Source organism: Desmodus rotundus, chromosome 13 (genome assembly GCF_022682495.2).
Source record: "Desmodus rotundus isolate HL8 chromosome 13, HLdesRot8A.1, whole genome shotgun sequence".
Lineage (NCBI taxonomy): Eukaryota > Metazoa > Chordata > Mammalia > Chiroptera > Phyllostomidae > Desmodus > Desmodus rotundus.
In genome coordinates this window covers 41,549,805-41,575,273 of record NC_071399.1, presented here as the reverse complement: position 1 = coordinate 41,575,273, position 25,469 = coordinate 41,549,805, and the positions used below count along the sequence as shown (strand labels likewise).

General features: G+C 36.6%; 1 protein-coding gene across 1 annotated transcript in view; it reads left to right on the top strand.

The window, feature by feature from the left end:
- The window catches only part of TM9SF2 (transmembrane 9 superfamily member 2), an 80,528-nt gene extending 63,933 nt beyond the window's left edge, over positions 1–16,595 (top strand). The window contains exons 14-17 of the mRNA XM_024578943.2: positions 8,552–8,703; positions 9,872–9,983; positions 13,223–13,394; positions 15,911–16,595. Of these exons, the coding sequence (XP_024434711.1) occupies positions 8,552–8,703; positions 9,872–9,983; positions 13,223–13,394; positions 15,911–15,978 (504 nt within the window). The 3' untranslated portion in view covers positions 15,979–16,595. The remainder of the gene's footprint in view (positions 1–8,551; positions 8,704–9,871; positions 9,984–13,222; positions 13,395–15,910) is intronic.
- Positions 16,596–25,469: the final 8,874 nt, after the last annotated feature.

Sequence of the window (25,469 nt, the reverse complement as noted above, 5' to 3'; positions counted from 1 at the left end):
CTCCGCCCCTCCTACCGGTCTGCATGAATGTTTCTTCTTTATCTCCCTGGTTGTCGGACTTCCATACAGTTAGATTTTCTGTCCGTTCTGGTTATTTTCTGTTTTTAAATTATTGTTGTCCTTGTTTTGGTTGTGCGAGGAGGCACAGTGTGTCTACCTACGCCTCCATCTTGGCCGGAAGCTCTAGTTTTGGGGTTTTTTTTTAAAGATTTTATTTATTTACTTTTTAGAGAGGGGAAAGGAGGAGAAAAGAGAGGGAGAGAAACATCAGTGTGTGGTTGCCTCCACATGCGCCCTACTGGCAACCTGGCTGGCAACCCAGCTGTGTGCCCTAGATTGGGAATTGAACTGGTGACTCTTTGATTTGAGGGCCAGCACTCAACCACTGAGCCACACCAGCCAGTGCACCATCTTTGGTTTTTTGAAGAACTTCCATACTGTTTTCCACAGTGGGTGCACCAGTCTGCATTCATACCAACAGTGTACTGGGGTTCCCTTTTCTCCACAACCTCACCAGCACTGGTGGTTTGGTGATTTATAAATCATGGCCATTCTGACTGGTGTGAACTGGTATCTCATTGTGGTTTTAATTTGCATCTTTCTAATGGCTAGTGATGTTGAGCATTTGTTCTTGTGTCTATGGGACCTCTGTATGTCCTCCTTGGACAAGTATTTGTTCAGGTGATTTGCCCATTTTTTAAATGGATTGCTTGTTTTCCTGGTGTGGAGTTATGTGAGGTCTTTTTATATTTTGGAAATCAAACCCTTGTCTGAGGTATCATTGGCAAATGTGTTTTCCCATATAGTTCGTTCCCTTGCCAGTTTGTTGGTGTTATCTTTAGCCGTGCAGAAGCTGTTTAGTTTGATGTAGTTCCATTTGTTTTTTCTTTCCTTTATATCCCTTGTCCTAGGTGATATATCTTTGAAAATATTGATTCATGAAATACTGATATTTTCCTGCCTATGTTTTCCTCTAGGACTTTTATGTTGTCACGACTTATATTTGTCTTTTATCCATCTTAAGTTATTTTTGTCTATGGTGTAAGTTGGTTGTCTAGTTTCATTTTTTTTGCATGTACTTGTCCGGATCTCCCAACATCATCTATTGAAGAGGCTCTTTTTACTACATTTTATGTTCCTGCCCCCTTTGTCAAATATTAACTGAACTCTATTGAAATGGGTTTATTTCTGGGCTCTCTATTCTGTTCCACTGGTCTATGTTTCTGTTCTTATGCTAGTACCAGACTGTTTGATTACAATTGCCTTGTAATATAGTTTGATATCAGGTATTGTGATCCCTCCTACTTTTTTCTTTCTCAGAATTGCTGAGGCTATTCAGGGTTGTTTCCTATTCCATATAAATTTTTGAAACATTTGTCCTATATCTGTTAAATATGTCATTGGTATTTTAATAGGGATTGTGTTGAATCTATAGATTGCTTTTGGTAGTATGGGCATTTTGATGGCGTTAATTCTTCCAATCCATGATCACAGCATATACTTCCATTTGTTTGTGTCTTCCTTAATTTCTTTCTTCAGTGTTGTGTCGTTTTCTGAGTATAGGTCTTTTACATCCTTCTTTAAGTTTATTCCTATGTATTTTATTTATCTTGTTGCTAAAGTATATGGGATTTTTTCCTAATTTCTGCTTCTTTTTTTCTTTTTTCTAATTTCTGTTTCTGATATTTCATTGTTGGCATACAAAAATGCCTTCGATTTCTGAATGGTGACTTTATATCTTGTCATTTTTCCAAATTCATTTATTAGGTCAGACAGTTTTTTGGTGCAGTCATTAGGGTTTTCTATGTACACTGTCTTATCATCTGCAATCAGTGACAGTTTTACTTTCTCAATTTGGGTGCCTTTGATTTCTTTTTCTTGTCTGATTGCTTTGGCTAGAACTCCCGATAGTTGTTGAATAGAAGTGGTGAAAGTGCACACCCTTGACTTGTTCCTGATCTTAGTGGGAAAGCTTTTAGTTTTTGCCCATTGAATATAATGTTGGCTGTGGGTTTCTTGTACATGGCCTTTATTATTATGGTGATGTATGCTCCCTCTACTCCTACTTTGCTGAGTGTTTTTATCATAAATGGGTACTGTACTTTATCAAAGTACAGCCTTTTCAGTATCTATTGATATGATCATGTGATTTTTTTCTTTCATATTGTTTATGTGGTGTATTACATTTATTGATTTACAGGTGATGTACCATCCTTGAATCCCTGGGATGAATCCCACTTCATCATGGTGTATGATCTTTTTAATGTATTGCTGGATGTGGTTTGCCAATATTTTTTTGAGGATTTTAGCATCTATGTTTATCAGCAATATTGGCCTGTAGTTTTCTTTCTTTGTTGTGTCTTCATCTGGTTTTGGAATTAGGATAATAATGGCCTCATAAAAAGAATTTGGGAGTCTTCCTTCTTCTTGGATATTTTGGAATAGTTTGGGAAGAATTAAGTTAGCACTTCTGTAAATGATTGGTAAAATTCTCTGTGAATCCATCTGTCCCAGGACTTTTGTGTGCCAGGAGTTTTTTGATCACTGCTTCAATTTCACCAGCTGATACCAGTCTATTCAAGCTTTTTGCTTCTTTTTGACTCAGTCTTAGAGGATTATATGTTTCTAGAAATTTGTCTATTTTGCCCAGGTTTTCAAATGTCTTGGCATACAGTTTTTCATAGTAATTTCTTACAGTCCTTTGTATTTCTGTGGTATCAGTTGTAATTTCTCCTCTTTCATTTCTGATTTTATTTATTTGCATCATCTCTCTTTTCTTGATGACTCTGCTTAAAGGCTTGTTAATTTTGTTTATCCTTTCAAATAACCAGCTCCTTGATTTTTTGATCCTTAGAATTGTTCTTTTAGTCTCCACATCACTTAATTCCATTGTGATCTTGATTATTTCCTTCCTTCCTCTTGCTCTGGGTTTTGTTTGTTGATGTTCCCCTAGTTTTTGTAGATATAGGGTTAGGTCGTTTAGTTGAAATTTTTCTGTCTTTTTTAGGTAGGCCTGTATTGCTATGAACTTCCCTGTCAGGACTGCCTTCACTGTGTCCCATAGGTTTTGGGTTGTTGTGTGTTCATTCTCATTTGCTTCCGGAAACTTTTTGATTCTTCCTTGATCTCATTGTTTACCCATTCATTGTTTAATATCATATTATTCAGTGTCCATGTTTTGGTTGTTTTTGAGTTTTTTCCCCAAGTTTGGTTTCTAGTTTCAAGCCATTTTTATCTGAAAATTATTTGATATGATTTTGGTTTTTTTGAATTTGTTGAGACTTGTTTTGTGTCTTGTCATGTAGTCTATCTTTGAAAATGTTCTGGGTGCATTTGAAAAGAATGTCTATTTTGCTTCTTTGCAATGAAAGGTTCCATATATTATTGGTTAAGCCCATTTGATCTAGTGTGTAGTTCAGTGCCACAGTGTCCTTGTTGATACTTTGATTGGATGATCTGTCCGTTTTTGACAGTGGGGTGTTAAAATCCCCTAGTATAAGTGTGTTGCTGTCTCTATCTTTCTTGAAGTCCTCCAAGGTTTTCTTTATATGTTTGGGTGCTCCTATGTTGGATGCATGTATGTTTACAATGTTTATAGCTTCCTGATGGATTTGTCCCTTTAGAATTATGAAATGGCCTTCTTTGTCTCTTTTTATGGCCTTTGTTTTGAAATCTCTTTTGTCTAAGTATTGCTATCCCGGCTTTTTTTTTTCCTCTGAATTTGCTTGGAATATTTTTTTCTAACCCGTCACTTTCAGTCTATCTAGGTCTTCTGTTCTGAGGTGGGTCTCTTTTAGACAGCGTATGTGCGGGTTGTTTTCTTATTCATTTAGCTACCCTGTGTCTTTTGATTGGAGTGTTTAATCTGCTTACATTTAATGTTACTACTGAAACGGGTACATACTCATTCCCGTTTTTTCTTTTGTACCTGTATTCCTCTTTCTCTCACTGTATCCATTTATCTTCTTAAAGCAGTCCCTTTAACGTGTCTTGCAATGCTGGTTTGGTGTAGGTGTATTCTTGTAACCTTCTTTTGTCTGGGAAACTTGTTATTTTGCCTTCTATTTTAAATGACAGCCTTGCTGTGTAGAGTAGTGGGTTGCAGGCCTTTGCTTTTCATTACTTGGAATATTTCTTGCTGTTCCCTTCTGTTTTGTATTGTTTCTGTTGCAAAATCAGCTGCTAGCTTATTGGAGCTCCCTTGTATGTTGTTATCTGTTTCTCCCTTACTGCTTTTAAAATTCTCTCTTTGTGTTTAAAACTTGGAGTTTTAATTATGATGTGTCTTAGAGTAGGCCTCTTTGGGTTCAACTTGTTTGGGATCCTCTGTGCTTCCTGCACTTGCATGGCCTTTCCCCTTTCCAAGTTAGGGAAGTTTTCTGTCATTTTTTCAAACAGGTTTTCTATTCCTTGCTCCATTTCATCTCCTTCTGGTATTCTGTGATTCGAATATTGTTACGTTTAATGTTGTCCTGAAGTTCCCTTAAGCTTTCCTCATACTTTCTGAGTCTTTTTTCATGCTGTTGCTCTATGTAGGTATTTCTTTCTACCTTGTGTTCCAGCTCACTAGTTCAGTCCTCTGCTTCATCCAGCCTGTTCGTAATTTCTTGTAGTGTATTTTTTATTTCAGATGTTGTATTCTTCATTTCTTCCTGGTTCTTGTTTATAGTTTCTCTTTACTTTTTCATGCTGTTGTAGTGCACCCTCAGTTCCTTCTGGTTGTCACTGAGTTTCTTGAGTATTCTTATAACCATTTTTTAAAAATTCTGTCTGATAGTTTGCTTGCCTCCATTTCACTTAGCTCTTTTACTGGGAATTCTTCTATTCCTTTTGATTTGGGGTTCTTTCTTTGTCTCCTCATTTTAAGAGACTGTTTTTGTTTGTTTCTGTGACTCCAGATGCTCTACTTTGCCAGCTGTCTTCGTAGGGTGAACTTCTGTGGAAGGAGTTCTGTGGGACTCAGTGTTGCAATCTCTTTGGTATTCTTGTCTGGATGTTCTAGGGTTGCCCTTTCTTCCATTTTTGTGGACTCTCTTGTCGTACTTGGGTTTTAGTTGTTGGTGGCTCCTTTGTTGGTGGTTTCTCCCCTCAGCGGATTTACTGGTAATCACAACTCCCACCTTGTCTCGTATGCTGTTGTACAGGTGTTGGTTAACAAAGCAGTATTACCAAACAACTGAACCTACGCCAGCAAAAAGAACCCCTCTACCACATCAGCAATCTCAACTGCAATTGAACAAAGATTAATAAAGGTGAAGAGAGATTACAGATATTATAAGCTATGACAAAGGGAATATGAGATGACTAAATGAGGGGGAAATGTTATTGAGTGGTAAGAAGAAGGAAAATTGATAAGAATAGGGATAGAACCAGAGCGAAGAAAGGGAGAGAACAAAATTTAAAATGTAAATTAAATGTGAAGGGGTGATGGGAACAAAGGAGTAAGAAGAGGAAGAGTATACTATGAGGTTTGAAGTAAAATTGAAAAGATATTAGACCAATGGGATGAAAATTGCCAAATAGCCACAGGAGGGTCAATAGAAATGACAGCCAATAGAAGCTTAATAAAGGTGGAACCGGAATAAGAATGTTGTAGAAAGGCAGAAAGTGAATATGAGATGTCTACAGGAAAGAAAAATGATTTTGAGAGGATGGGGGAAGCAAACTAGTAAGAGTGCGGTGTAAAGTCCAGGTTGAGAAAGCAGGGGGGAAAGAAAGAGAAATGAAATAAAATTCCTCACTGAACTGATCAGGGGCAGGGGGAAGGAGGATATTTTATGGGATTTAAAGTACAAACAAATAGTGAACAAATCAGAGTTCCATTGGAGAAGTACATCAATAACCATGGTATTTTGCCTAACTAGCCACTGTTTATAAAAGGTGAAAAAGAAAGAAAACTCTTATTAGAGAAGGAAAAGAATGTGAGCTGACTTAAGAAAGAAGAGCACTTATGTGAGGTTAGATGGAGGAGAAATAGTGAGATTAAGAGATAGGAACATGGCTCAGTGTGAGAGAAAATAAAGTTTACACAACAGTAATAAAGCTCAGGAATATGGCAAAATGGATTAAAACCAGGTAAGGGTCCTGTGTTGGATTTGGAATAACAGTAGTATGATTTAAAAAATGTATGATCTGAATAAAAAGTAAAAAGTAGAAGGCCAACAGTAGTGAGTTATTTGGAATACAAGTGAAGTGAAAGAAGAAAAATTAAAAAGCAATATGAAAGGGGAAAATGAACACGAGAAATAAAAATGCAAATTCTGATGAAGAGCAAGGTGAAATTTGTCTCAGGTGTTGGTGCTCACCTTCTGACTTCTTTCTGGATCCATCTCTGGTTTTCTCTCAGGTCCAGCTCTTACTGTCTTACTCTTGGTGGGGCATGGTGGGGCATTAAGCCTGCCGAGCCTTTTTTTGCAGGTCTTCTGGGCTCCTGCACATGGTGGGGGGTTGGGGTCTGTTTTCCCTTTCCGATGGTTCCTCAAGGATGGGGGCTCAGTCTGGGCTACAGTAATCACAGGTGCCCAGTTTGCAGCCCACACTATCGGAGCACTTGCTGCCCTGACTCTATTCTGCACAGTTGTGCACTGGGTTGGAGCCAGTAAAGCACCTCACTTTGCACCCTTTTGATCAATCCATGTGGTGCTCTGAGTGGGAGCAAATCGCCCTTATTGGTCTGGCAGCTGTGCATGCAAAGTCCCTGCCCAGTGTGCCTCAGTTCCCCTTTTGGAAAAAGTCTTTGTTGGTGCTACTGCCTCTCTGAGCCCCCGACCAGGTTTCCACACACTCCAACCCTCTGGCAAGTCCAGAGTCTGTCTGGGTCACAGCCAGTCGCGGCCCACCTGTTCTCCCAGCTCCAGTTACCGCCAGGATCCCCCGCTCTCTGGCACTGTCCAGACCAGCGACCTCCACCCCAGCTTGGGTGTGCCGCCAGCTGTGTGTGTGAATGCTGCCCTTCTCACCCCCCACCCTCCCACCAGGCGACTTTACACGTTCAAGTCTCTCCTGGCAAGGGTCTGGGATTTCCCGGCTCTGGGAGGGGAGGGAGCCACTAGGCTGTTATCACTGACCCGGCTCTCCTCCGTTGTCCAGGGGTGGCAGCCACACTTCCGAGGACCTTCCCTGTCTGCCTGTAAAACTTCCTTACCGACCATTTTGAAGAGTCCTCTGCACACTTTGGCTTCCAAACTTATCAGCTAAGATTCTGTTGGCTGTTCACTTTGTTCTTTGGAAGATCAGCTAAGGGTCCCAGTTGGGTGCAGGAGCAAGTGGACTCAGTTCCCACCTACTCCTCTGCCATGCTCTCTCTGCTTTATAATAAATCTTATATAGCTTACCTGCTAACAACTTGATTTTAAGGAAGATTATAATCAAGGGTCACTTCCTCCCTCACTGCCTTATCTTTCTCCACCTCTGCTATCCCCTTCTATCCTCAGACTAAGAGGAAAATGAGAATTTATTTTTCAATGTCTTTCTCTAACTTCACTATCCTTGCTCCTCTCTGAAAATATTCACTCCACAAGGTTAAAAGAAGTGACCTGGATTGCTTTGAAAGAAGCTGTCATTGTCTGATAGTCTCCACTGTACCTACCATGCCAGTCTAATAAAAGATTTTTCAATTCTTTGGCATTTTATTTAATCTATGATTTAATATCTACATAGCACAAATAGTAAACCGATACAGTTTGAGATTTTTTAAACAACATAGATTAGATAAGGACTTAAAATTCTAAAAATATAAAAATTGAAAGATGTAATAGTTTTATGAATATATATATATTCATAGAATCATATATATATACATGTAAAAATGTAGTCCATGAAAGTATAATCTCAGTGAGACAAGTTTTACATTTTGATGTATCGTCACAAAAACTTTAGAAGTGTGTTTTGAACTTTTTTGCAAGAAAATGAATTTCTACATACGTGCCCTTTTATTCCCACTCATATAACTATATTTAGGTAGTTTAGATTCTAGTTGTTTTTGTACTGTCATGTAGTGTGTTATGAAAGAGATAATAATTGAGAACATTACTCATACCTTATGGTAATAAAGCTTTATATAGCCATTCATTGTCTTCTTCATGTTCTTGGGTCTTAGTAAAATTGAGTAATTTTAATTTTAATAAAGATGACATTGCCCATCTGCCAATAAAAATACATTGATAATAATTTCAGAACCAGCTAATTTATTACAGGGAATATATATCTAAAAAGGAAAACGTAACTCTACTTTTTTATTAACCACTTTTTTCTAAATACTATATTATCTTCTTCTGAATATTCGCTATCAGTGTAAAGCCACTAGTCAGTGGATAACTGCTGGTAGCAGTGGTGGCTTGTTCTAGTAGACAGGAAATACTTCACCTAGTGCCTGGTTTGCTGCTTCTAAATACAGGTTTCTGTTGATGACTTAAGTAGACTTGTATTGCCATTAGTGTCAGCATGGAAGCTGAGAAAAAACAGGCAAATAATCTAGTACAGAGAAGAATTTTTAAAATAGATATATAATTACAAATTCTTTCTTTTTTCTTCCATTTTTTTCTTACTGAAGGCCATTGAACACCCGGTTCGAACCAATCAGATTCCACGTCAGATTCCTGAACAGTCCTTCTACACAAAGCCATTGCCTGGTATTATCATGGGAGGAATTTTGCCCTTTGGATGCATCTTTATACAGCTTTTCTTCATTCTGAATAGTATTTGGTAAGCTAAGGACTAAGTCCTCTTATGCCCATTACCAACATATATAGTACTAGCTTTCTCTTTTTGTTTATATGGGTTATTATTCTTATTTTACAAATGTAAACCATTCTCTAATAATCAGAAGTCTTAAGAGGGAGAGGGTTGCTGGGGGAGGTGAGGGAAAGGGGAAAAATCAAGGACAACTGTAATAACATAAACAATAAAATGCAATTAAAAAATAATCTTAAGAACCAAAAGGGGTTTTTTTTCCATGTGAGAAAAAAATAATAATGATACACACCTATTATTGATTGAGGACTTATTAATTCCTCTTACTTTTCACATGCCTATGAGGTGGTTATTAATCCACATTTTACAGAGATTAAAATGAGGTTTTGAAAGTTAAGTAATTTATGTGTCACAGGTACCATGTGACAAAAATTATCTCCAAGCCTCTATTTTTAAATAAGTAATTGGTACTTGCTTCAGAGAAGATATTTGAGCTCCTGATAGAGGGGTTTCAAGCAAGCATTAGAGGAAGGGTTGAGCTAGCTAACCTTTCAGAGTCCTTTCTTATCCCAAGTTCTTCATTCTCCGATTTCTTATTTGCATGAAGAATCTCATAGTGGTAATTTTGATCCACTTTATTAGGGTGTACAGATTGCAGTATATTATGATAGTTATTTGATCACATTGACATATGTTAAAGAAAGTATCAAGGTTCGATGAGCATAAAGTGAGAACTAAATTTGAGCTTTTTAGTGATTAGAACCTCTTTCCTTCTGATTGTTATAATATTTTCCAAATTCACCTGATTTTATATGTGATAAGAAACTACATATACTGCATATATGTACACTAAATGTAACCATTTCTTAGTTTGGCTCTGCCTTTCCATTGATTTTTTTATCAAATTTGTCAGACTTACCAGTAGACAAGTAGATTGAGCATATTTGAATTAATAAGAGTTTCAGGCTCTACCTGAGTAGGAAGGCAAAGTCCATGACGTTGCCATATCTTTTCTCCCCATCCCCACCCCATCACCATCTAAATCTATGTGAATTTGTCTTCTTTGATTAGTTGAGAGAAAAAGCAAACATTTTCAGTTGAAGAAAAATGAAAAGATTGTGTCATTTACTGTGTCAAAGAGAAAATATTTATACTTTCATTTTGATATGTTTGATTATAGGTCGCACCAGATGTATTATATGTTTGGCTTCCTATTTCTGGTGTTTATCATTTTGGTTATCACATGTTCTGAAGCAACTATACTTCTTTGCTATTTCCACCTATGTGCCGAGGTATGTATTAGTAATACTCACTTATGTTAATTTGTACACAGTGTTTATAATTTTGGCATGAAGCTAAAAGTATTCATTGAAATAATTTTTGTAGATACATCTTAAGACAAGAATTGACCTATATTTCTAAGTCAAATGTAGCCCTCTTTAGAATTGAATTAAAATTGTATCCCAGTTCAAATAGTATTTACTTTGAGCTTAACTTTAAAAGGCTAATTTCCTAAGAATAGCATGTCATGCAGAATTTTTATTTTTTAGTTTTTAAATGTCTGCCTTAATATATCTTCTGTGACACATTTATAGACCAAAAATTTAGGAAAAATAAACAGATTTTAATATTAAAACATTACATTGTAATGAGTGATATTTGTGGCAACCTGGCAAAATGATATCCTTATGTAATAGGTAGAGTTGCTGTCTAAAGATTTAGAGTGTGTTAAGTAATTCTTTTATAAGTTATTTTCTATACAGGACATAAAAATCTAACTTTGTTAAACTTGAGATACTTTTTTTAAAAATTGAAGTTAGTCCTGGCTGGGTGGCTCAGTTGGAACATCATCCTGTACACCAAAAGGTTGTAGGTTCAATTCTGAGTCAGGACACAGACGTAGGTTTCGGGTTCAATCCTGACTCAGGGCACATAACAGGAGGCAACCAATCAATGTTTCTCACATTGATGTTTCTTTCTCTCAAAGTCAATTAAACATATCCTTGGGCAAGGATTAAAGAAACATTTTTTTAATTGAGGTTAAATTCAGATAACATAAAATCAACTGTTTTAAAGTGAGTATTTCATTGGCACTTACTACATTTACAGTGTTGCATAACCACTACCTCCATTTATTTTCAAAATATTTTCATCACCCCCCTGCCCAAACAAAATTTCATATTTCCTAGAGGGGTACTTCCTAGTCCCCTCTTCCTCTGCCTCAGACCTTGCAACCACCAGTCTGCTTTTGTTTCTATGGATTTACCTATTTTGTATATTTCATATAATTGTGTAGGCTTTTGGGTCTGGACTCTTTACTTAGCAGACTGTTTTCAAGGTTCAGCATATTGTAACAAGTTATCAGTACTTGATTTCTTTTTACAGATGAATAAATACTCCATTGTATAGATATACCCCAATTTGTTTATTCATTGATGAACATTAGGTTTGTTTCTACCTTTTGGCTATTGTGAATAGTACTGCTGTGAACATTCATGTACAAATATTTGAGTACCTATTTTCAATTTTGAGGGGTATACATGTAGAAGTAGAATTACTGAGACATGTGGTAATTCTTCATTTAACTTTTTGAGGAAACTTCAAACTGTGGTTTCCACAGTGGCTGCAATATTTTACATTCCTACCAACAGTGCATAAGGGTTCCAATTTCTCCATGTCCTTGCCAACACTATTATTTTTCCTTTTTTTTTTTTTTTTTAAATTATAGCCATCCTAGTGTATGTGAAGTAATACCTCATTGTGGTTTTCCATTTTCCCAGTGGCTAATGATGTTCAGCACCTTTTATTTTGTTTGTTGACCATCTGTGTATCTTATTTGGAGACATGTCTACCCTGTTTGTTTACCCATTTATAAATTGGGTTGTTTATCTTTTTGTTTAGTTGTAAGAGTTCTTTATATATTCTGATAGTAGACCTTTACCAAATAAATGATTTGCAAATAATATTCCCATTCTGTAAGTTGTCTTTTTAATTTCTTGATGATGTCCTTTACATGAAAATTTTTAATTTTGATGAAGTCTGATTTTATCTACTTTTTTCTTTTGTTGCCATATCTAAGATATCATTGCTAAATCTAAGGTTACGAATAGTTACCTTTATGTTTTCTTCTAAGTGTATAATTTTAGCTCATATGTTTAGATCATTGATTGATACATTTTCAGTCAATTTTTGTGTATGTTATTAGTTAAGAGATCTGACTTCATTTTTTTGCATGTGGGTATCCAGTTTTCCAGCACCATTTGTTGAAGAGACTATTATTTCCTCATTGAATGGTCTTGGCAAAGTTGTTGAAAATTCATTGACCGTAGACGTATGGGTTTGTTTCTGGATTCTCAATTTTATTCCAGTGGTGTATACGCTGTCCTTATGCTAGTACCACACTGTTGGGCTAAGACCTCCATCTTTGTTCTTCTTTTTGAAGATTATTTTGGCTGTTCAGGGCCCCTTGCAATTTCATATGAATTGAGGATTGACTTTGCCATTTCTGCAAAAAAAAAAAAAAATGATTATAGGGATTGCATTGAATTTGTAGATCACTTTGGAGAAAATTTCCATCTTAACAATATTAAATCTTCCAATTTATGAACACAGGATGTCTTTCCACTTATTTCAGTCTCCTTTAATGTCTTTTAGCAATGTGTTGTAGTTCTCAGTGTATAAGTCTTTCACCTCCTTAGTTACATTTATTCCTCAGTATTCTTTTGGAGCTGTTGTAAATGTTTTAGGTTTCTTTTTATTTTCCTTTTTTTGATTGTTCATTGCTGATACATAAAAACATAACTGACTTTCGTGTTGATTTTGTATCCTATAACATTGCTGAATTTGTTTATTAGCTATGGTAATTTTTGTGTATGGATTCTTTTGTATTTTTAATCTTGGTATGCTTTTAAAATATATTTATTTTTCACATATTTAGAAGGGTAGCAGAGGTAGTGAAGTATTTCTTTCGCCAAATCTCCTTCTCAGCCATAGGCTAGAAGTAAAAGTAAGAACCGTTACTAAAACTTACCTTGTTTAAATTATGATAGTATATCATAAAGCTGAAAATGGATTTCATCCAGGCCTTAATAGACTTAATTTTCTTCCTAACATAGTTGTCTAAACTATAAGATAAGAAGTATTAATTTTGAACTGTGTAAATGTAAGTAAACTTTGTAAATAAACTATGTAAATAAGCAAAAAATATATTGCTTTTCTTTGGGAAGCATACATTTTAAAAATACAGTTTAACGCTTCATTATTCATTGTTTATAAACTGTTTAAGATTTTTCCATATGTTTTTAGCTGGTGTTAATTAGCTCCACCAAAGATAAGGGATGCTTCTTAGCCCCTTTAATGAAGAGGGAAATTAACAAAGTTTAGTAGGGGCAAAATACTGGAATCTCTAGCAAAAATTAGGTTCTGGGGGTTATTTCATTTATTTATGTTTGGCTAGTAACTTTATTCTGCTACATGTTATCTATTAATTGGAAAGTAATTCTTGTTCTTTAATTTTTTCTTTTCTACCTAGGATTATCATTGGCAATGGCGTTCGTTCCTTACTAGTGGCTTTACTGCAGTTTATTTCTTAATATATGCAATACACTACTTCTTTTCAAAACTGCAAATCACAGGAACAGCAAGTACAATTCTGTACTTTGGTTATACCATGATAATGGTTTTGATCTTCTTTCTTTTTACAGGTAAGAATTTAAATGATTGTTTTTAATTAATAAGTTTTTAGGCCACTTATTCAAAGTATTTATAAATATTTTCCTTATAAAACCCATGAAGGCTGCCACTGATCAGCTCTCTTATATTTAGTCCTGAATGCAAGTAAGTCCAGTCTGCCTCCCTGTGAGGTGAATATCAGTAACCCAAGGTGAGAAAGCAGAACCTGAGGAAAGACAACTAAACAGGGTCGTTGCTGTGCTAAAAAGCACAGGCACACCTGGACCAGTACATCTTAAGGTTTTCCTCCATAACCTTTGAATGGTGCAGTCTTTGTTTTGCCCATTTCAGAAGTAAAGTACAAAGCTCTAGCTGTCTAAGTTAAAAAGTAAAGTAAAAATTTGGGATTTGAAGTCAAGATGAGATGAGATTGAGAATAAGTGATATCAAGAAAAGATAATCATAGGGCATTTCTTATTCAAGAAATTTCAAACTACAAGTTTATATCTCCGCTTTAAAATTCAAATACCTCTTGGGATATATGGTAGTGTATATTATATTGATATTTATATATGTATTTTTCTCTGTCTATCTGGATAAAAGTTTTCTGTATCTCAGAGTCCTGTGGATGGTTAGTAAACATGTGTGGAATGACTGAACTAAAAACCGAAAATTGTGGGACTATTTTTGTCACAAAAATGTACATCTAAAATTTTATGTAAGATTGTGTTGCATGGTATATGAGGAAACATAGGAGCCAAAAAGGGAAAAATTGTTTTTAAAAATTAGAAATGTTCTCCCTTTTACTCATCTGTTAACATTTAACAGAACTAAATAGGGATTTGAACATCAATTCTGTATTCTGTCATTGGTCAGACATAAGAATGTTGGTGTTTTCTAAAGTGGAGTGTACCCATAGTTACTTCAGGACTCCCAACTCCTTGTCCAAGTCCATCTGTGTTACAAAACAAAATAAAAGTTTGTCACATAAAGAAAGATGTCACTTTTAGTATGTACATATCTATTCATATTTTTAATAATACTTAAAAGTATTTTATTAAGAACAAAATAAACTTTGTTAGGGTTGTCAGTATGGTGATAAAATGTTTTTTCTTATTTTAACATACCTTCTCATTATCTTGAAGTTCTTACTAAGCATAAGGTTGTTTAAATATATTTATGTTTCACCATGACTTTTCTAAAATGAACCCCAAGCTCTTCCCAAGCTAAGCTTACTAATGATCCTTTGAATATCCAAAAGGTACTGTACGTCCTCCAAAACAGTGACTTGTGCATAGTAGGTACTCGATACATGTAAGATTTAAGAATGACATAATAATGTTTATAACTTCCTATAGTAAGGTCTTACTTGACTGAGAAGATCTCATTTAGTACTTTTTCTTTATATTATATTTAAAACGATGGTGAAAACCATTGAGACTTTAAATATAAGACTTATAAAAGGAGTATGTATGTCCCCTATGTATTCTTATGCATGCCCACCTGTTGACTGTTTTTGGAGGGTAATCCTGGAAAAAAAATGGTATGCCTATTTTTAAAAAATATATTAGGCAGTTTCATAATTTAGTCTATATCCTTTTGCAAAACAGAATCTGTAAATTTATGTTTAGTAAATCTTGGCATGGTGTAGTTTAAAAGAGTACTACACTTGAAGTCAGAAAAAAGGAATTTGAGTTCTGGTCCTACTTACCAACCATGGGGCTGTTAATTACTTACTCCCTTGGAGTCTCACCCATCTAGCATTCAGATATTTTAGAATCTAGATTGATGAAGATACCTGAAAATCAAGGCATATATTTTTTTATGAATCATCTTATTTACTCTTTATGAAAGTCTATGGGGGTAGCTAGGGCATATAAAATCATCCCTGTTTAATAAGATAAATGGGTCTGTAAATTTCAGTGGTCTAGTCCAAAGATGTTATACACAGGTCATTACAGAGCTGCTCTGTCCTCTGGTACCACGCCACCCCTTATTTTCAGTGGGGTGCATCTTTGTTATTATCCTAAATATATCACTCTTAACACTTTGTAAAAAGTTTTTGAATTATGTTATTATAGTTCTTCAAAAACTGGTAACTCCCAATAACTATATCCCCATGTTAATTATTCTATGAATCTCTGCTTAATCTCTGATACTCTGCTTAAGATATTCATATTGTAACTTGAATTAATTTTAATAGCAACTTTCCATTTTATGATAAAATATTCTTAAATAAGAAAGGAAAATTGTCTCTCTTTTCATCCTTTAATTTCAGACTTTTGCATGTAGTAAGAAAAAATCTATTATAGAAATCTTAGGTAACTTACAGTATAAAAAGTTCTTTCAGTTTCTGTAGGAAATTTTACCTGAGGTGGTTGTATATATTTTTTAAAAGCTTATGGATCTATGGTATATTTCTGAAAGGTAATAGTTCTTAGTTTTGTGACTTTTTTTTGAGGAATCAGTCATTTTAAGTCTGTATTTTTGTGTAGGAACATGAAGCTTCCTTTTAAAAAGGGCTTATTTTTGTTTTTTTCTTTTATAGGAACAATTGGCTTCTTTGCATGCTTTTGGTTTGTTACCAAAATTTACAGTGTGGTGAAGGTTGACTGAAGAAGCCCAGTGTTCCCAGTAAAAACAGAAATAAATTCTTCAACAGCAAAGATCTTTTTTGTGACTACGTTGAGTTTTATCAGACTTATTGGCCTAGTAATCCTTCAGAAACAACATAATTCTAAATACACCTCTTTCCATATACTTGTCCCCACAAAATGGGTTTTCAACACCAAAACATTTGTATTGTGATTTTATTAAGTATATATTGAGTTGTTCTCAGTGAAGAGCAAATTTAAATATTATGTGTATTTGTAAATACAATAGCTATAAAATTTTCAGCACTTCTAATGGCAGTAATAGAGGAGGCTGTATTAAACAATATTGATGAAATGCCAGACAGTTCATTGTAAATAGGATTTTCTAGGCTCAGTAGGTGGGAAGAATTATTTTTCTTTGAAGGAAATAACTTTTTATCATGGTAATTTTGAAGGATGATTCGTATGATGTGTTTATTGGGGGAAGGCATTTTAAAAAAATTCTGTATTGGTTGTAATTGTTCATACCTTCTTTTCTGTGTTGACTTCATTATTCCCATGGTATTGGCCTTTTAAACTATGTGCCTCTGAGTCGTTCAATTTATAAATTTTGTTATCTTAATAAATATTGTAAAAACATCTTCACTGAATCATTACCTGTTGCATATTCAAAGAGAATCTGTAAATAATGGTGTTTTAAAATGAGTTATATGACTTTATCAAGTTTTACTGATTTTTGTTAATGTAGCACTTTCTGAGTTTTGATCTAAATGAAATTCCAGTGTCCTGGGCTTTGTGACAAATACAAAATTTTCACCATTAGGCAGTAATGGGAATTTCAGTCACGCATTTCTAGCTAGATAAGTTAATTATGTAAGTCTAGTTGATATGGGCCTTACTACATTGTCATTAAGGATTTTATGTTTTTGACCTGTTTCAAAATACAGCACTTTTGTTTTAAAAAGTTGATTTTTATGATCAACAATGACAAGCAAGTCTTCCTCTCTATGATTACATTGTCTTAATTTGGATTTCACAAATAATTTTATTTCTTAGAATTAAGAAATAACTTTTTTTTTATTTTTCGCAATTCTCTTTCACATACATCTGATTAATTGAAATTCATTTATGTGGAATATAGAAGTTTAGGATTTCAGAAACATTAGTCTGCTTATATCTATGAGAATATTCATTTTGTATTTTAGGGGCTAAGTGCTTGCTGCTCATGAAAGCAGATCAGATACTGTCATTAAACTTACAACTAAAATCACTCACTGTTGCTCACGTGATGTTGGTGGGATCTTACTCAATGATTTTATGTTGATAACCTTTTTTTTAAAAAAGATTGACCTGTTTTAAAGATTGAAGGAACTCTAGTTATTTGTAACTCTGACATAGAATATTTAAAATAGAAAAGTTCCTTTCAAATTTATTTTGTATACCTCTTGCAGTATATTCAGTGTTTCATATATCATATTTTTAAGGTAGTGTTGAGAGAGGCTGGTTGCCTACATAAAGAAAAGGTTTTATAAAAACTCCAGATTCAGACCCCAGGCTAATTTTGTTGATCAAAGTTAAGTTTCTTCCTTTTTTTTTCTCAGTGAACAATTAGCTTAGTGATTAAAACAGTCAATTTACTGTGTTGATGTAATTTATTTTCTTTTTCTTGACACTGAGTAGCAACTATATTTCACACTTAAGCAATGAAAAGGAAATTGGAAAAATAAAAGTATTAAAGGAAAAGATTTAGAAGGTGGGAAAGATGCAGAAGGAGGCTATGAAAAGGCAAGAAAAGACCAGCGGTGAGAAAGGCAGTGCACGAGCTGGCCGTACTGCCATGATATGTTTAGAACGTTCTTCGGGATAAAAGCGCCCTGGTCCATGCCGCAGGTGGAGGTGGTTGGTTAGAATCTCAGTAGTCTTTTCCTTAGTTTGAGTATACGCCAGAAAAAGAACAGTGATCTGAGCCCCGAGGCTGTGCTTCTCTGAGCGCTGGTGGAGAATGATACCTTAGAAGATAAAGGGCTCCTTCTGGGCTAAGTTTGTAGAAGTCCTGCTTCTGGTATGACCAGAATTGCTCAGAAAACCAGTGAACTTCAGCTGCTTGGAAAAGTTTTTAAAAGCCCTCATTGGGCCCTGGCTGGTGTAGCTCAGTTGATTGAGCGTGGGTCTGCAAACCAAAGGGTGGGCCAGGTCCCCAGTAGGCAGCGCAGGAGATGCAACCTCACATTGATGTTTCTCTCCCTTTCTCCTTCCCCTCTCTCTAAAAATAAATAAATAAAATCTTTTTTTTTTTAAAAAGCCCTCATTGATAAAGATCTCTTCCTTCATACTTTACAATGTAGTCATTTATCAGGTTTCTCTCTGCCCTCCACTAAGATTACAAGTAAGCTCATTGGGACATGGTCTCTATCTGTCTTATCCTGTTTGCCATGGTGCCAAGAAGGCAGTCATGTGTTTTCTGAATTGTTTTTCCTTGTCACTTCAGAATTTAGTTATGTCATCTTTTCAGTGTCCCAACTGTTGGCTAATTTGACCATCTAAGCAGTGTCAACATAAAATCTTAATAATGCTGTTTAACATTTGCACATTAAATTTTGTGGTATATAATCAGAGCTTTAATTGGAAGGAGTGACTGGAAAGAGTACTATTTAAGTAATGAGACAGTTTGGGGGAAGTAAATGTAGACCTTTCTGTGTCTGTCATACCACATATAAGCTTGTGCGTAGTGCAGCCCGGAAGTTGCTATGTGGTCCTAAATGGGCATCTGGTTCCTTTGTTGTGACTTGAAAATACCTTAAATCTGTGCTTTCAATTCCTCATACTGTCACTAGCTAAGATTATGCAATACCACAAGTCACAAAACACTTTAAAAATTATAAAACATAAGTCTTAAAGATTTTTTTGAATTATTAACTTTAGGTTTTATAAAGGCTGGCTTTTTAATGAACACAATAAATAACCTCTGTTAACAGAATGAATTCTTCAGCTTCTGCCTATGGGTGGCAGGATATTCTGGTATCATCAATATGTAAATATATGTCATGAAGAAATATATTATTTCCTTATTTGTATTTTTCTCCTGTAGCTAGAATAGACAGTGGCTACATCATGCCTACAGTGAGAATTGTATGCAGAAAATAATGTTCTGCTTTGCCAGGTATTTTTACTTTGATAGAACCAAAGCCTGTTTTCTTCTACTGATGTGTTTTCTCCTTCAATGTGATTTGAAGTCTCAACATTAGAAATCATCATATTTGCACATTTCCTGTAGCTTTTGAAATTCTACTGGATTTCTTCAGCTTGCTTATTTGAACTTCATACCTTTTTTTAATATACATTTAATTAGCTTCTTTTCCCTTTCATTCTTTGACCTGCTGATATATTTGGCATTTCAATTAATAATGAATTATTTTGTAAATAAGAAAACACAAGCTCCAAAAGATCCTCTCTATTATTTCCTTTGGATATGTTTGGCAAAAAAGTAGTCTGGGCCACATGAATGTATTGGCCATGATAAATAAATACATCATTCATTTCTCTGAAAAGAGTTAAAAATATAATAGCTATAAGTCAAAAATGATAAATTAAATTTACTTTTTAAAAGTGAGTTTTTACTGATACCTTACAATCAATGACATTGTTTACATAGAATTCAAATTTGATTTTCTTCCTAAATATGAGCTAAATGTTTTTTAGTTATCATCATTAGCAAAAAACAAAAAACATAAAGGGGTGAGTCAGAGTGAATAATGAATAATGCTCTTCTGGCTAATGCTACAAGTTATAACGTAGCATGTTGACTGGGACTATCTCATGTACAGCAATAAACTAAGGTGGTAGCTAGAGTTAGCCACACTAGTTTTCTGCTTCAAAAGTGCTGGGTGGAAGGAGCTGGGGACTCAGAACCCATCCCATGATACTGCTGCTGGGCCATGATTGCACTCAGTGGCCACCACCACCAGGATTCAGAGGACACCTTCCAGACTTCTACTCCTCTGCCTCATATGAGGTAACCTTTGAAAAACTTCACCAAGTCCTTGAGAAGAGGGGGCATGATTGAGAAAATGATGAAGCCGCAGAGCCAAGGTGATAGAATCTTCTTTCGGGACATCAAGGAACCAGATGGTAAGGACTGGGAACACATGAGTACAGTGGGAAATGTGAATCAGTTATTACTGACACCCAAACTAGCTGTCATCAAAAATGGCTCCCATTCATAAGACTTTCTTAAGAACCATTACGTGAATCTATCAAAGAATTGAGCAATCTGTGCAAGATAAGGGCCCAGGAATCTGGTGTCTGACAAACACACCCTGGAAGTCAGTGACAACTAGAGCCAAGGTTTAGGCTGGCTTTCCTAGAGCCACGGTGGTGACTTTGAACCTTCATCAATGTAGTGATGCATCTTTGGGTGACCCTTAGTCATTTTAGAGGCAATGCACCCACCTTTGTAAACCTGCCCAGTGTGTTTGTGTGTGTGTAAAATGTGAGTAAGGGTGATTTTGAGGGGACACTGACTTCAGAGTTCAATGGCGTGTGTTTCAGTCCTGCTTTCCCAATATAAAACTTTTGGCCAAAGTAATTCCTTTCCATCCTCTGAACTCATAGTAATTAGCTACATACTAATGTTTGACAGCACTGCTATTACTGTCTTAAATATTACTCAAATTATTGTTAAACTTTTCAGACTCATCCTCCCAAGTAGATCACAAATTTCTCTAGGGCAGGATCCACCACTTCTATCGTGTTTGGTTCATGCCCAGGGCATAACAGTATTTTGCGTGCAGTAGACATATATTTATTGATTGAAACTAGGGATTTAGATAATAAATGATGCCAATTTTAAATATGTAAATTGATGTAATGATTTAAAGATACCTTTTCAACATTTTGTTTAGCTGTCAGATTGCAGAACATGCTATTTTAATTCCATAAAATTGCACATCTTAATGTGCATCCAATGACGTTGTCTTATACACTAAAACAAATCAGCACTGACAGAACTTGGGCAGCTCCTCTCTACACTTAGTTTGAACTGTTCCCCATGGAAGCAGCTCAGACACAAAGCTACAAAGAGGCTAATTGAAATCAGAATGGTGGGTCATTTCTCATTCAAACAAAACAGATGGCCCTCCTTACCACACTTCTGTCAAACCTGGGATGGGGATGATTAAATGCATTTTTAACTCCCACTCATGCATGCTTACCCACTCCTTAAAGCAATTATACACAGATACTGAAATGCTGGACTGGAGGAAGGTGGGCCTTTTTTAAACAGCAGAGCTTGTTTCATCTTTAGAAGTTTTAAGAAAAAGCACTTATAACAGGAATATTCAATATTGACAGTTTCTAGTTAGGTTTGGGATATTTTAATTTTCACGTATTTTAATTCATTTTTTCCTTTGGAATAGGTAATCTACACACATGGTAAACAATTCAAAATGTACAAAAGAATATAGAGAAAAGTAAATCTCCCGTCATCCTTTAGTCACTTGATTTCTCTCCTGCAGAGAACCACTGTTAATGGCTTCCTATGTATCATTCTAGAAAACTCACCTTTATTTTTAATTTACCTACTGAAACCTATGTTTGGGTATCTGTTTAACTGACAACATTAATAGCATTTGGTTTCAGAATTGCCATGAGGGTTTTAAGGAAGCAACTGTAGAAGTTGTGTTTTTACTGTACAGTGTGTTCAGCATGTTAATACAAAGCAACACTTATTAAATTAATGACATATCGTTGAAATTTAATATGTAAAGTGACATAAGCCACCTCTTAGAAAGAAAATTGAAGGGAAAACTATTGCTCCAGAACTCAACTACTCACAGTTAGTACATGATGACAGAAACTCTAATCAAAGCTCTGCTAGATCCCACGTAATGGGCACATCATCTAATTCCGTGTACAGAAGTGTGGTCCTGTATTACTGGGATTTGGAAAACGACTTAAAAACAACCTGATGCCTGGCTGAAATGTGCACTCGGCAGTCTGTCTTGTTGCTTGAACCTCCCAGTTTGCCTCAGGAGCCCAAGACTCATTCCCTTTGCTTTCTCACCACCTCCCCCCACCCCCCACCAGTCTTATCAAAGCTTAACTTCAATGGAAGTCACAATATGCTTTATTTCTCCCTCAGGTGTGAATTTTGTTTTTTTGAATCTCTATCAGGATGGTTGCATTTTTTAACCATGAGTAACAGTGAAATGAGCTTTGTATCCTGGCACGGGGGCGGCGGGGTGGGGGGGGGGGAACAGGAGGATCCAAAGATGAGTGTTAACAGGTTGGGGGGGACTCCACTTAGGTTACTATGTCACTCCTCTAGACTAGAACAACCCTACTGGGTTGATTTGAAGGGACTGCCCCCTTTGCTTTCCCTCACCTGTCCTCAGGGCTGTGGCCAGAAGCCCAGGTGCATGGGTGCCTCAGAGCACACTCCCAGCTCAGGCTGTAGGTTCCAGAAATTCCCCAAACATGCCTGTCATGCCCTAGCACCCAGCATAGTCCCAGGAGGCTAAGTTACTCCCCCACCAATTGAACCTCAAGGTGATGTGGGTTAAAGGCTCCCCGAGGAAGGGAGAACAGCAGCCTCACACAGTGCCTATGAGTTGCCCTCTTCCCTTGGAAGATGTGGCCTATTTTCAAAACTGAAAAATCTGCAATATTTTATCTTTTCTGACATTTATATTCATAGATTTAATCTCTAGGTTTCTATTGTTATGTGTGAGTGAATATACGTGAAATTCTTTTGGCAAGTGGCAAAAGAATTGGGAAAAAAGGGAATTGGGTAAAGATGTCATTTTATATTAAGCCACAGTTTGCCTCTGACCCAACTAATTGGTTGGATCAGAGGCAAATTGGTTCTAGTTGCATAAATATAGGGTGGAGCAAAAGTAAGCTTAAAGTTGTTTGTGTGGAAAATAATACAAGAATAAACTCATGTACTCACAAGTGTAAACCTATTTTTGGTTTACGCTCTGTACTATGGTTTGGTATTTTTAATATTTATCCCAGTTTTATCAAATCTTCTATATGTACTTTTTAAAGAGTAATACATTACTCTTTATTTTCTTAAAATCTTACTGCGACTACCATGGGAAGGAGAGGATGTGCGTGCTGTTAGGCACATGGGGAGTACCATACCCTAATCTTGCTCCCAGGCAAGAAGGAGCTGACCTGTATGTAGTTCAGTTTGAGGGTTTAAGTTGCTGATTTCGTGGTGGAAGGCAAGACAAGTCCCTTCCAGTCAGCACAAGGGATGGTTGTGGATATCAGCTGGATGTTGACCAAAGCCCACTGACCAGAACCTGCTGGTTGAGGAGCCCAGATCTACTGGTTTTCTGGTGAGCAGAAAATGTGAATCAAATATAGGAGACGATGTGGCAGTTGAATGGCAACTGCCATTGAGACAAAATGTGGAGACGCAAAAGGAGGACAATGAATTGGTCTCTGTTTATGGAGCCTGACGCCCTGCCAGTGCTCACTTGCTCTGGGAAAAAGTCAAGGGGCCTCTTGACTGAAGTGATGCTCAAAGTGTCACCCTTGGTTCACACCCTTTATTTCCATATCTGTACTGGGCAGGGAACGAAGCCAGAGCTGCAGTGATCTGTGAGCACCCCATAGGCACTGAAGGGGAGAGATCCAAGTGGGCAGGATGCTGAAGGCTGTTGTGGGAGGGAAGTTCCAGAACTCTTCAGTTGGTGGGCAAGCAGCAGTCCTTGGGGAGATGAGCTGTTGCAACTTCCTCCTGTCTTCATGTGGAATCTGATGGGCTCCTTAGTCAAGGGCAGGTTTTAGAAGCTGCTTGGGGTCCAGGACCTGAGCCAACCTGAGACTCCTGATGAAATGTGGCTGAAGCAACACCCCAGACAAATTTCTCCCACATCTGGGAGTCTTGAATCAGTGCCCTCATGGCCAATGTAAAGGACATCCTGCTGACAAACGGGCTTCTGTCAGGTGGCACCCTCTAGAGACAAGAGATTTACCTGCACTTTCTTAGGCTTTCTGGAAGGTTCTGAGGTATGTGCTGGTTGGGCTTGGTGACCAGTTATTTCCCAAGAAAAATATGGTTTAAGCGATTGTATCCAGTTTCCATAGAAATGTAGGGTTTCCAGGGAATAAAAACTCCCCTTTGTCCCTTTCCACTCCATACTCAGTGGAAGAAATCAGAACTCCTCAACTGTTAAAGATTCAAGACACATTTCTGTATGGGGACCAGGACACACATCTCTCTTGTTTTTCTGATAATCATTTCTTTTTTTTTCTTTTCTTTCTTTCTGTTTAATTTTTTTTAAGAGATTGTAAATTTATATGCAGTTATAAGAAATGTGAGAGAGAGATCCTGTGTATCCTTTACCCAATTTTCCCCAATGGTAACATCTTGCAAAACCATAACACAATATCAAAACCAGCATGTTGACACTGATATAGTCAAGATACAGAACATTTCCAATACCACAAGGATCCCTCAGATTGCAATTTTATACCCGCACCTCCCTTACCTGCTCCCACCATTGATCTGTTCTTCATATCTATAATTGTGTCTTCAAGAATGTTACATAATGGACTCCAGCATTATGTGACCTTGGAATCGGCTTTCTTCATTCAGCATACGTCTCTGGAGATTCAGCCAGGCTGTTGTGTGTGTCAGTAGTTTACTCCTTTACTACTGTAGTATTCCATACATAATATGGATGGGACAGGGTTTATTTCCTCCATTGAAGGGCATCTGGGCTGTTTCCAATTTGGGGCTCTGTGTAGACTCTTATGCAGACTTTTGTGTGATCGTAAGTTTTCATTTCTCTGGGATAAATGCCAATGAGTGAAATTATAGAATCATAAGATAGTGACATGTTCAGTTTTACAAAGAACCACCAAACTATTTTCCAGAGTGGCTATACCATTTTACATTCCACCAGGAACATATGAGCCATCCAGTTTCTTTGCATTCTTAGCAGTATTTGGTGTTGTCACTGTTTTTTTGTTAGCTGTTCTGATAAGTGTGTAATTGTAATGGGGTGCAGAGCAGGAGTCCCCGAGAATATCCACCCCTCCGAAGCCCATAATTGGAAAATGGGGGAAAGGGAAGTGGGCAATATGGTTAAGATACTTTGCATATCTATGGAATTTGGTAGCTAGTTGGTAGTTGTGCTAGTGCCCCAGGCAAAAGGACTACATGACTTTAAGAGCATTCAGGGGCTCATGACATAGCCAGGGGAGGCAGAGGTCCCTATGTCACAAGTCACTCTTGCACTGACTACAGATGGCAGCTGAAAGAATGTAAAACTGGCAAATGTAGCACATTGTAGGAGGAGCTGAAGATGAGGTCACAGAGGAAGCTCCAAAATAAGGGTGGGCACAGAGAGAGCTGGGCTGGTCTGCCATGAAGTAGTGAGGAATCAATAAGCAGCCATGTTTGTCTGTAGTGAAAAGGGCAGCCATGTGAGACGGATTCTGCCATGCTGCCTCTACTGTGGGACGAGCTAGGTCTGCTTCTCTGAGGATTCAGCCATA